Source organism: Phoca vitulina, unplaced genomic scaffold (assembly GCF_004348235.1).
Source record: "Phoca vitulina isolate PV1807 unplaced genomic scaffold, GSC_HSeal_1.0 scaffold26, whole genome shotgun sequence".
NCBI classification, from domain to species: domain Eukaryota; kingdom Metazoa; phylum Chordata; class Mammalia; order Carnivora; family Phocidae; genus Phoca; species Phoca vitulina.
The window spans coordinates 24,797,451-24,811,151 of record NW_022589729.1 but is presented as its reverse complement, the minus strand read 5'-3'; the positions used below and the strand labels follow the sequence as shown (position 1 = coordinate 24,811,151).

The window sequence follows — 13,701 nt, the reverse complement described above, 5'->3', positions numbered from 1 at the left end:
ATGGACATTTTCCATGTTAAATATTCTGCTACTATGCAATTTTTAATGGTTGCATAAGATTCTATCATATGGCTTTATCACATTCTATTAACTGTGCTTGTTTTCATCTCTGTTATAAACAACAATGAGTAAACACACTTACAGGTAAATAGCAAAATCTTTAAATGTGTCTCCAATCATTTCTGTTTAAATAAATTCCTGGAAATAAATGTATTGGGTCAAAAGGAATTTACATGTATTTTAAGAATTATTATATATATAAACATTTAAGTGGTAAAGGATATGAAACCAGTTGTCAACATTATATTGAACAGTCAACTATTGACTGTTTAAATCTCCGTCAAATCAGAAATAAAACTGATAAATTTGGCTGAATAAAAAATAAAAGGAAAAATTGTGTATCACTTAAAGTGTTATAAATAAAAATAAAAAGTAAACTGCAAACTAGAAATAAAATTTGCAATTCATATGACAAAGAGTTTAATATCATTAATATCCAAAACCTTCCCCAAATAAAACTGGGCAAAGGAGGTAAAAAGTATGTTACCACAAGAGCAATAACAGCAACAATAAAAATTATATTTATCTTCAACAGTAAATAAAGAAACCCCATTAAAACAAAAAGAGATGTCAATACCATATTTCACCTACTAAACATCAAAGAAAAAGAAGGGCATGCCCAGTGTTGTGAGACTTAAGAGCAGTCACTTCATATACTGTTACGGGAAGGGTAATTTGGTAACTTAGAGAAAAAAAAATTATCACAAAAATTCTTAAAATGTTTATTAGTATATAATTATTCAGTTATCCATTCTTTTCCCCACCCTCCAAAAGATTGTCTCTTGTTTTCTTCATTGCATGTACCATCATAATTCATTTTCATGTTTTTTTCTGTTTCCACTACAACATTTATGTCATCACGAGGGACCAATCATTTTAGCTTTAGTCATCATTGTAATCTCTGGTTAATAGATTAATAAAGTTGTTTTTATCATTGTTAATTTATTACTTTTCTTTTTTGTAGATTTATTTTTATGTTCTGGTAATTTGGGACTGAAAGTGCTTTTTGACCATTTCTTTCTTTTTTTATTATCTAAAAACAAAACAAAAAAAAAGAATTAAAGCTATGAACTGTCCTTTGGTAAAATTTTGACTGTATCCCATGTCTGTGTTATTTATTACTAATTTTTGAATGACTGACATAAAATTTAATGAGTGGATTTTTAGAGTAGAATGCTCTTATTGATAATTTCCAAAGAATTTATAATTGCAATTGGAAAGAGTTTTTAATTTATCTGTTTTTAAAGAGAGTGTTTTTACATTTCTGGTGCTTGGATTTTTATTGTTATTAATTATTAGCTTTTAAAAGAAGAATGAAGGGGGGGAAATTGGAGGGGGAAATGAACCATGAGAGACTATGGACTCTGAGAAACAAACTGAGGGTTCTAGAGGGGAGGGGGGTGGGGGGATGGGTTAACCTGGTCATGGGTATTAAAGAGGGCACGTACTGCATGAAGCACTGGGTGTTATACGCAGACAATGAATCATGGAACACTACATCAAAAACTAATGATGTAATGTGTGGTGATTAACATAACATAATAATAAAAAAAAGAAGAAAAACTTATATAAAAAAAGAATATTCATTTATAAAGTTTAAATTTTACCCCACCACTAAAAAAAAAAAAAAAAAAAAAGATAATTAGTTTTTACAATTCCTACTTTTGGGAATTTATAAAGTATTTTTTATAGCTCAATGTATAATGAATGTTTATAAATATTCTGTGAGTACTATATTTGCTAAATTTTACCAAAGGATAAAAACTTAGATATATATTTTCTAAATTTGCCATGTTTATCTTTTAATAATACTATTCAGATTCATTTTTCCTTAAATTTGTTTTTTGCCAAAGCTTCTTATTGCTTTCTTGCTCCTTTCAGCTTCCCTTGTATCATTAAATTGTGTTGGTTTTATTTGTATTCAATATTATGAGACACAGGTAGTTATGCTAGTTAGGTCAACACTGTAGATTTTACCCTGCATCTGTACCCTGGGGGTATCAATCTTTATCATTTTAACCCTTGTGAACTAAGTATCACTTTATTATAAATATTGTGATTTTTATATTACTTCTATTTATTTTTATAAATTGTATGTGCATTTTATTTATAACTCTTCTAAACAGTATATGATAAAGTTTCCCTTTTAAATAAAATGTAAAGATATTAGATAGGGAATTTTAACTTTAAGATTTGAATATTTTGATGTATTGGGTGTTATTCCTTCAGTTTCACTTATTCTTGCTGATTATAACCATTATTATTATTATTATTAGAGCAAATAGGCTGAGATTTCTTTGTCTTTTTCACTGTTAAATATTTTCTTTAAAAAATATTTGATAACAAAATATTGACCTAACCTTGGTTTCAGTCTTTAAAGTTAACCTGTATATTTTAAATTAAAATAAACAACATTTCATGAGAAGTAATGTGTGTGTTACATTATGATAAACAAATTTACATTAGAAAACGATTTTCCCTTTTACTACTGAAATTCAGGTCTACTATAACAATTGGGACTTTAATGGAACTGCACAAAGTGTTTCTCAATCAACAACTTGTAAGTCATTACAGAGCTACTTATTATATTTTATTTATATCAAAATATATATTAACACTTACAAAGCTTTATTTTCATTTATAGTTCTATTTAATTTTTAAATGTTCATATATTTTCCATAAACATAATATTTTAAGTTGCCTGTAAAAACATGTATAGGTAAATAAAATACAATATTTTAATTTATTTTTAATTTTTTATTTGAGTATAGTTGACACACAATGTTACATTTGTTTCAAGTGTAGAACACAGTGATTTAACAAGTCTATACTTTATGCTATGTTCACTGCAAGTGTAGCTCCCATCTGTCTTCATGCAACACTATCACAATATCATGGACTATATTCCTTATGCTGTGCCTTTTATTCCAGTGATTTATTCATTTCATTACTCAAAGCTTGTGCCTCCCACTCCCCTTCACCCATTTTCTCATCCTCTCACCCCTCTTCCCATAGACAACCATCAGTTTGTTCCCTGTAAAATACAGTATTTTAAACTCAATTAGGAGAGTCAATTATTAAAGGATTGTTGATTTCATAAAATAATTCATAAGAGGATTTATCTGTAGAGACTTAAATTATGATTAGGTTTATGACACTTTTCATGTTTGTTTACAAAACATGTTTGTTTTATGTACTGTTTTAGAGATTGTTACTTATTCTATCTTATTCTGTCAATCCAAGGTAAGCTTGGTAGAAGCAAGCATTAGATACAGATCTGTCCTGATTTATCTAACTAAAGCGAAGATAATGCTTAATAACAATATGGCTATTTAATTTTTTATCAATATTTTACATATTTTAATCAAAATAAGGTTGCAGAGAGAAAAAAATCACTTAAATTTAATGTCATCATAATAATGAAAATAACAGGTACCTGTCAGCACACCCCACTCTCTGTCCTGCTCCTCGAGACGACCACTTTTCACCATTTCTATTTTCGGCTCTCCTTATAGTTCCCTCCATATATGTCAAGAATATTAGCTTCTACTCTTCCTAGAGTTATTAACCTTGCCCATTGATCTGATCCTATGGAGGAAGAAGACTTAGTTCATTGTTTTAAGTTTCTCTGCTTGTTGGTTTGTAAATTAAATTAAATTATTTAAATATCTATGTGTTGTGTTATCAACCGTAGGCGGTTTCTGATGCTATCATTGCAGTGTCTCAGTCTTACTCTCTTCCTCACATATGCATCTGCACAAGGACTAATGCCTTATTTTCCGAAGTCTTTGAAAAGAAGAAAGATATAAAACTCATGTTCCAAGCTGCTTTCCTAAGGCCCATGTAAAGTTTTAGTTCTTTCTGCTCAGAGGTTTAAGCTAAAAGCTCCCAGTATGAAATGCCCACCAAATTCAGCCAGATCGCTTTGATTTTATTTCCATATAAGTACTTTTCTTTTATAATTCTTTACAGTAAAAACAGCTTCATTGAATTATTTTTTTTTCCCGAGCATGCAGATAGCTTATAGCTGCAGCACCTACTCTTGGGGGTCATAGACGCAACTGGACATTTCACATTCACAAATTAAGAGGCCAGACGTGAGACCGCTTCACTCAGAGAGACACAGAACGGGAAACACAGGGCACCAGCGAGGGAAGCTGGCAGTGTGCATGGCGGTCAGAGAACCATTCTGCGACCCTCTCAGAGGCGAGGGAGACACGAGAGAATCAGATCGCCGTGTGTGGGGATGGGAGCTGCCCTGGCTTAGAAACCCCAGGTTAAGAAAGGAACCAGTATCTCTTAGAATAGTTCCAGGGGCATGACTTCCAGACGTGCCAACAGGGATGGGGCCAGAACTGAGATGCGCCCTGCGTTACTCCACTCAGGGAAACCTGAAGATAGAGGGCTTCCGCCAGGACCATGTAGTTGGTACATAAACCTCCCTGTCCAGATGCGGTTTGACAGTCAGGGATCATTTTCACCATTAGCAATGTTGCCTAGTAACACAGCTAATATTTCACTTTTCTCAGATTACCATGTCCATGGAGCTAGAGAGTTATCCCATGGTCCTTTTTGCAGAATACAGAAAAAGTTTTATTGACTTCTTGCTCTCAATGGCATTTTCATTAGAGATAAATAATACGACATTTTTTAAAGAAAAATTTAAATTCAATTAACCAACATATAGTTATAATGACTTTTTAATAGTGACATCTTCTTCAGGGGAGGTCTTGGGTTGGGACTTACCAAGAATACACCTATCAGAAAAGTGTTCCTGAGCTTCCCTGGCATAAGATTTCCTCATCTGGATTTTGACATTCCCAATTGAACTCCTGGGGCCCCTGTACTGATTTGGACTCCCTAGGTGTACAGCTCAGCTGCTGTGGTAAAATTTTCCTTCATTAGTTTCCTCTTTTAGAATTGCTACATCTGAATCTCATTTAAAAAAGAAAAATTGCTGGTGTATATTCTCTAGTGTAAGAAGAAAATATTCTAATTCTTGTTCATATAAAAATGCAATGCTTGATTCTACTCTGGCACTTGATCAATATTTTGACCTGGCATAGAATTCTAAGTTAAAAAATCTAGAATTGAAAAAGTATTTCTGTTTTGTTCTCCTGCATCCAGCATTACTTTCTAATGTCATCCCGTTTCTCATTCTTTTTCTATATTCTCATATTTTTCTTCTCTTGGGAACTTTTAGGGTTTCCTCTTTATTCTTGGTCTTGCATTGGTTTTTTTCATTCCTTTTCCTGGATACTATTGGCTTTTGTGACCTGGAGACTTACATCTCTGAGAAATTTTCTTTGCTCCATTTTTTTCCTGTAGTCCTTTTGGAGCTCCTGTTAGTCACATTTTGGAAATTGTAAATCAGTTTATTGTTTTGGAATCCCCCTTTCTTGTTAGGGTTTCCTTGAGAGTTTGGTTCTTATAAGCAGTCTGATCAAAGCCATAGTGAGACAATAGGAGAAGTTGATTAGAAGTTCTGTGATCCTTAGAGGGGCTGTTGACTGAGGAAATTCCTTGTATTATTATTATTATTTTCTACCTTTATTTAAATAAAATTTTACTTTCTTATTTACTTTGATAACATCTATTTTTTACTTATTTTTTAAAAAATTTGTCCAAGTTTTTATTTAAATTCGAGTTAGTTTAACATAGAGCATAGTACTGGTTTCAGGAGTAGAATTTACTAATTCATCACTTACATATAACATCCAGTGTTCATCACAAGTGCCCTCCTTAATGCCCATCGCCCATTAAGCCCATCCCACCACTCACCTCCCCTCTAGCAACCCTCAGTTTGTTCTCTATAGTTAAGAGTCTCTTACGGTTTGCCTCTCTCTGTTTTTACCTTATTTTTCCATCCCTTCCCCTATGTTCATGTTTTGTTTCTTAAATTCCACATACGAGTGAAATCATATGGTATTTGTCTTCCTCTGACTGACTTATTTCACTAAGCACTCTAGCTCCATCCACATCATTGTAAATTGCAAGATTTCATTTTTTTTGATGGCTGAGTAATGTTCCATTGCATGTATATATATATATATATACACCACATCTTCTTTATCCATTCATCAGTTGATGACACATGGACTCTTTCCATAGTTAGGTATTGTTGATAATGCTGCTATAAGCACTAGGGTGTATGCACCCCTTCAAATCTGTATTTTTGTATCTTTTGGGTAAATACCTAGTAGTGCAATTGCTGGGTGGTAGGGTAGTTCTATTCTTAGGTTTTTGAAGAACGTCCATATTGTTTTCCAGAGTGGCTCCACCAGTTTGCATTCCCACCGACAGAGTATGAGGGTTCCTCTTTCTCCTCATCCTCACCAATATCTATTGTTTCCTGTGTTGTTAATATTATAGTTATTCTGACAGGTGTGAGGTGTTATCTCATCGTGGTTTTGACTTGCATTTCCATGATGATGAATGATGTTGAGCATCTTTTCATGTGTCTGTTAGCCATCTGGATGCCTTCTTTGGAAAAATGTCTATTTATGTCTTCTGCCCATTTCTTCACTGGATTGTTTTTTTTTGGGGGGGTGTTGAGTTTGAGAAGTTCTTTATAGATTTTGGATACTAACCCTCTATCAGATATGTCATTTGTAAATATCTTCTCCCATTCCATAGGCTGCCTTTTATTTTTGTTAATTGCTTCCTTTGCTGTGTAGAAGCTTTTCATCTTGATGAAGTCCCAATAATTCATTTTGCTTTTGTTTCTCTTGCCTCTGGCGATGTGTCTAGTAAGAAGTTGCTATGGCTGAGGTCAAAGAGGTTACTGCCTGTGTTTTCCTCTAGCATTCTCTTTTCTCTGCCTTTTCTCCTGGGAAGGGCATGATTTCATGTTAAACTTTGGTGAAAATTTACATCAGGATAAGTAATCTTAATGGTAGAATGAAACAATTTTTGTCCCTTGGTTAATTGATTTTATACCTTAGTGAGTAGATGGGAAATTTTATCTGTGTAGGACAGAAGTCTTTCTGATCCCTTTAGGAGGCTATCTGCTTCTGCAAAAGTTAAACTATATGAATTTTTCTCTGAGATTTGTAATAACTAGATTACCTCTCTTATCCCTTCAAAATGGAATGACTGAAAGAAAGAGAATTAAGCCTAAATGATAGTGTTGCATAAAGGAACAGTATTTTGTGGAAGAAAAGAGAGTTTCTCTTCTATATTCTAATTGTTCCCTTAAAATATTAGGTGTTTTTATTTGTTTTGAATAATATAGGCAAAATACACAAAATCAAGAATTTATTGTATTTGGTCTCATTCTAAAAGTTTTATTTTTTTGAAAGTCTTAAAAGAAATGAACATATGAAAATGAAAGTACTTTAAAGGCCATATTCAAAACCCAGCAAAATATTTGACATAATAAGCTTTCTTCATGTGTTATTTTTCATTTCTAGATAATTCTAGAGCATTGATTATATTTCTGGTATTTCTGATCATTGTGACATTCTTATGCCTGCTCTATGTTCTCTATAAAATCTATGACCTGCGCAACAAGAGGTCCAGGTAAGAGTTGATTTCAAAATGAAAAATAATAGTAATAATGATGAAAGCATCCATCTATGGGGCAAGTTTAGAACCAGTTAAGTAAAGAATGAGAAGTAGCAAGAAGTCCAGTTCATCAGTGACTTTTGATCAAAAACTTAGTGTGGTCTTCTTGGTTTATAGTAAATACAAATATTTTCTACATTTACTAATAATGTTATGGATTTTTAAAAATAATAGTCAATGAAAAGAATAGATATTTATTCTTTTAGTACAAAGTAGGTCTGAGGGATCTAGAAATGATAAAGGCAAAAAGAAAAGAGAGAACTATCTAAGGAATTGTATATATTCCCTTGGCCAGGAACAACTACATTTTATGAAAAACAAGAATTTTAAAATAAAAAATTTAGTCTTAACTGAGTTTAGAAGACAACTCCTGGTTGGTTTCTTCCTCCCTTACTTTTTCTTTATTCCTCTCTCTCTCCTCCATCTCCTCTCCTTCATTCTTTCCTCCCTCCCCTGCCATACTCCTTCCTCCTCCCCTCCCCTTCCTCTCCCCTCCCCTCCCTCCCTTCCTCTTCCCTCTTCTCTCTTCTTCCTCTCCTTTCCTCTTTATTCTCCCTGCTTCCACTCCCTCCTTCCTTCAATACATTCAGTAAATATAAATTGAATCCCAACTTTACTCTGTGTTTCTTAAAAAATAATAAAAAAAAAAACCTTACATTTTTTATTTTCACAGCAATATGGAAGAAGAGGTTATACTTGTTGAAAGGGGTAAGTATACATATTTTTTACTGGTGAATATCCCCTTCACATTTGAATCCATTCATTTTAAATAAGAATTCAACATTTTAAAAAAATATAATCTGGACTTCCTCTGTTGATACAATGATGAAACTTAAATTCATTCTCTCTCTCTCTCTTTCTCTCTCTCTCTATATATAAATTCTAGTTATTAGATCAGTAAGTACTATGAATTTTCTATGCCAAATATTGTGCCAACAATGAAAATATGGCAGTGACCAAGTAAGAGACTCTGCTCTTAAAGGTTTTAAAATTTAATAGAGGATGACAAAAATATCAACAAATATGACAGCAATTTGGTAAATGCCATAGTGATTGAATGTGTATGGTTCTATGGAAAGATAGAAGACTATGAGTGGGAAAGGCAGGCATCTGGGTCTTCTAAGATTGGGGAAGACATTAGATCAACAAATGAGGGAGTGGTGGATGGATGAACAGATGGAAAGTCTCATAGAGGAGGAGGTAGTAAGTGTGCTCAAGTCTCTGCAAGGGTGGGATGTGGCTTTTCCACTAAAGGCTCATTTATGGGCATGACACAAAATTGCAATTTGACTTAGGAGAGAAAAAGGAATTCCATTTTTTCTCTTCTTTTTCAACTTTTACATTATTTCTTTAAATTTTTAAATGTGATTTTTGATCCAGTAAGAAGGGATGGAGATAAAGATTGAAACTATGTTTACAGTAAAGAAAATGATTTGTTTTCTCATATTCAAGACAGCAAAAATTTAAGAACTCCTCTGTCTTATTTTAATTTGTCTCCAAAGGGTTTCCCTCTGTAAGAGCAGGTACCAAATCAGTAAGCAAAAGCATTAGGGTTGGTTCTTTAGAGTTCCTCAACTTTATTTCCCATTGCAAAATCTATCACTACTTGATATTGTATTGTATATTTTATTTGTTTGTTAACTCTCCCCCCCTAACTAGAATGTAAGATAGGGATATGAAGACAGGGAGATTTTTCTTTCTCATTTCACTGCTCTATCCCCAGTACCTATCTGAGTATATGGAATTCAAAACATGTCAATAAATACATGCATGAATGAGGTAAAATGTTCTGAAAATTAGTTTTGATAGACTGAGGGAAGAATGAAGAGCACAAGAGTAACAAGGTCCTGAGCAGAGAAGAGGAATCAATTTCAAGGTGTCAAGGCAGACTAGGAAGTGTCAAAGAAGACTTTTATCTCAAAGTTGATACTAATTGTCCATTTGCATGCATTAGAACTTACCCAGACTCCATAAAACCTCAAAGGTGGCCCTACGTTCAGAATGAATGAATATCAGAGATTCCCAACAACCCAAAGAAGCAACTGCACATGGCTAATTTGATAAGAGTATTTGGATAGAAAATTTCCACAGACAATAAGAAAAATGTGCAACCCTAATAGACATCTTTTTTCTTCACCTGATAGAGAACATTAACGTGAAAAGAAGAAAATTATTTTTTGTATGTATGACAGTTCACATTCTCTTATTCTTCTGAAACTGTTATTTTTTAGGAGCCATATACAACTGTAGCTCTTTATGGTTAATATGTATTTTTACTCCTTACTAAGTTATTAAAAAAGCATAGCATATAATGTGTTTCATACCCTGGAAGCATAACAGATAAGCACAACTTGTTCATAGCTTAGTGTAAAGGGAATATCGAATGAAGCTGAGTCCTGAGTATCAGGGTATTAATCATATTCTCTTATTTGTATGTTTACAAAATTTCATAATAACTTAAAAAAGGGAAAAGGAAAATATAATAGCTATAATATAGACACATAAGTATAGTAATTTTTATATTACATTAAGTATTCAAACTTTAGATTTAGGCAATGGAACACTAATAATAGTGTTATAATTTTTTAACAAGTAGAGTTACATGCTCATATTTGTATTTCAGAAGACTAATTTTGGGGCAGTTTAAAATAAATCAGCATGAGGAAAAACTAAGACAAGGAGAGGAGTTCGGAGGATGTAGTTACATGGATGAGGAGGACTGCCTGCCCCTGACCACTGGCAGAAGGGATTGAAAGCACCCAGTGACCTACTTGGACTTGGATATGGGGAGGGAAATCTTGGATCACGTGGAAGTTTCAGTCTTAAATTAGTTTGTGAATGGTGATCCTGTTTACTGAGATTTGAAATACTAGAGTCAAGGAAACATAATTTTTACTTTTAATGTTTTGACTTTGAGGCACATGTGGGATAACTGTATGGAAAATCTGGGAGACAGTCTGAAAGGTTAATATAAAGCCCAGAAGAGGGCTGGAGCACAACATTTAGAAGTCATGGCTTTATAAGTGAATCTTTGTAGGTGAATGAGATTTTCCAGGTAGAATATGTGTGAGGAGGAAGGAAGCAAAGTGTTAATCTAAGCTACAAATTTAATGAAATTTGTGTGAACACTTGAAAGATAGACCTAACCCTGGTCATGAATCCTTAATATGTTTAAAGATGATGAAAAACAACTGATGAGTGTGGAGCCAATCCACGCAGATATTTTATTGGAAACTTACAAGAGGAAGATTGCTGATGAAGGAAGACTTTTTCTGGCTGAATTTCAGGTGTGTGCTCCTCTTGATATATGATGAGAAATTTACTCAGTTATCAAGATCATTCCATTTTATTTATTTTTATTTTTTTTTTATTTTTTATTTTATTTTTTATTTTTTTAAAGATTTTATTTATTTATTTGAGAGCAAGAGAATGAGAGAGAGCGAGTACATGAGAGGGGGGAGGGTCAGAGGGAGAAGCAGACTCCCTGCCGAGCAGGGAGCCCGATGCAGGACTCGATCCAGGGACTCCAGGATCATGACCTGAGCCGAAGGCAGTCGCTTAACCAACTGAGCCACCCAGGCGCCCCAAGATCATTCCATTTTAAATGTATTATATAACTATTTGCCTTTGTAGTTTGTCCCACTTAATATTGCAACATAGTTAAAGCAGACATTATTAACCTATTTATAGAACAGAAGAGAGACTTATGGAACTAGTAAATATTTCAAAATAATTCTTCGTTGTATCATTATCAGTTATGAAGTTGTGTCACAAAACATATTTGGCCAGTTTTGTACTTGTAGTCTAGGTAAATATCCAAGTATGTATTTTTAAATGAATTTTAAAGTGGTAATCAATTCTGAACTTGCTCTCACTCATGGGTTTTATTCTCAAAGTAGCCCATCATTCATTTTTTAGGTGTTTTTTGCATAATTTCTAATAGTGTTAATTTCAATTACCAGAAACAGCTTGCTTATCAGCATAAAGGAAATATGTTATAGGATGTCTCTTTTGCTCAAAATGATAAGTGGCAAGGGGAAAACTATTTTTCTTGAATCCGCTATGACCCAAAGGATCTTCATGTCTTTCAGAGCATTCCACGGGTGTTCAGCAAGTTTTCTATCAAGGATGCTCGAAAACCCTTTAACCAGAACAAAAACCGTTATGTTGACATCCTTCCTTGTAAGTACTCATTGAGAATTGGATCTCTATATATTTAGGCTACTTGATTATTCATTATTTCACTTATGTATATTTCTTTTCTTCGAACAGATGATTATAACCGTGTTGAACTCTCTGATATAAATGGAGATGCAGGGTCAAATTATATAAATGCCAGCTATATTGATGTGAGTAAAAATGCATAACTGCCAGATTATTTTCTATCTTTGTTGTTTTGCCATTGATCATTTTCATTTTTTTTGTATCTATGCACTCCATTCAGTCCTTCTTTGTCATGGCAAAATTTTAGAAATATTATTAGAATAAAAAAGAAGAAGAGAGTAGGAAGGGAAAAATGAAGGGGGGAAATTGGAGGGGGAAGCGAACCATGAGAGGCTATAGACTCTGAGAAACAAACTGAGGGTTTTAGAGGGGAGGGGGGTGGGGGGACAGGTTAGCCCGGTGATGGGTATTAAAGAGGGCACGTATTGCATGGAGCACTGGGTGTTATAGGCAAACAATGAATCATGGAACACTACATCAAAAACTAATGATGTAATGTATGGTTACTAACATAACATAATAAAATAAAATTAATAAAAAAAAGAAATAGTTTGAAGTAAACCCCTAAGGTCACTGAGATAAACAAAAAATCATTAATATCTGCAAGAAATATTATTTGTTATTGGTACTAGGTATTTTATAGAATTTTTCTCTACCAAAAAAGATACTAATAATTAAAATACTCTGGTGCCTACACTGTGCTGGATATTAGACAAAATGATCTATGTATGTATTTCTCTTAAGAGCCCCACATTTTCCCTGGCCATGTGTACCATGCTCACTGTAGAGGTGAGAGGTGAGGACTGGGAGGCTCTGGTGAATTAGTTATCCTTGCCCTTGTTCAATTAGTAAAATGTTGAGTTGGGATTCAAACCCAAGTTTGCCTGACTCCAAACTATTGTGCTCCAGTTATATAACATTGCATTTCAGCAGAGATGTTCTTCATTGACCCAGATCATTTGTTCATTATATTTACCCAAAATGGAATGCTGCATATGGTTAATGTATCCAAAATATTTTAAAATGTTATTTATTATATAATTGTTAAATAAATAAAGCACCGCACAATTAAAAAAAAAAGTTAAGTGGTATAACTTATTTTTATACCACTTTTATTAAGTGGTATAAAAATAGAGAGGGACTGAAAAAAATCTTCCTTCCACCAATCCACCATTTGCCCCATTTCCCATTTACCAGAAGAAGTAACCTCTATGTTGTTTCTTATTGATCCAGCCAGTTTCTTTATAAACAAGAATATGCCAACATTCTTTATCCTCTTCTTTACCTAAAAATTTTAACATGGTATTCACATTTTTCTGTGCCATGCTTTATACACATATGTGATATATATTAATATATATGTAATATATATGTATTTATATATATATTATATATATATGTAAAATATCACTACAAAAGCAAGGATTAGCAAAATTTTTTCTGTAAGGGACTTGACAACAAATATTTTGCGTTTTCCAGGACATAGCACTTCTGTCACACCTACTTAGCTCTGAAGTTTAGTTGCCACACTTCCAGAGGCAATACGCAATGTGAATGTGTTCCAATTTTTTTTTTTTTTTTTTTACAAAATCAGACAAGGTTGTAGCTTGCTGAGCCTGGATGTAGAGCATTTCTACATCTTTTTTTATATCTTCTGAGTCATTCATGTTGTAGCTGAATTGTGATTTAGTTAATCGGTTCCTATATTAATAGACATTAAATGTGTTTTCTAATCTTCTGCTTTTACAAACAATGGTTCAATGAATAATCTTGACTCATTATTTTACACTGGGTTTTAGTATATCTAGGATAAATTCCTAAAAGAAGAGTTTCTAGGTCAAAGAGAATATG

General features: G+C 33.2%; 1 protein-coding gene across 1 annotated transcript in view; it reads left to right on the top strand.

The window, feature by feature from the left end:
* PTPRC (protein tyrosine phosphatase receptor type C) overlaps nt 1–13,701 on the top strand; it is a 119,558-nt gene that overhangs the window by 84,299 nt on the left and 21,558 nt on the right. The window contains exons 12-17 of the mRNA XM_032422180.1: nt 2,560–2,620; nt 7,473–7,581; nt 8,300–8,334; nt 10,804–10,913; nt 11,718–11,808; nt 11,899–11,975. Coding sequence (XP_032278071.1) covers nt 2,560–2,620; nt 7,473–7,581; nt 8,300–8,334; nt 10,804–10,913; nt 11,718–11,808; nt 11,899–11,975 — 483 coding nt within the window. The remainder of the gene's footprint in view (nt 1–2,559; nt 2,621–7,472; nt 7,582–8,299; nt 8,335–10,803; nt 10,914–11,717; nt 11,809–11,898; nt 11,976–13,701) is intronic.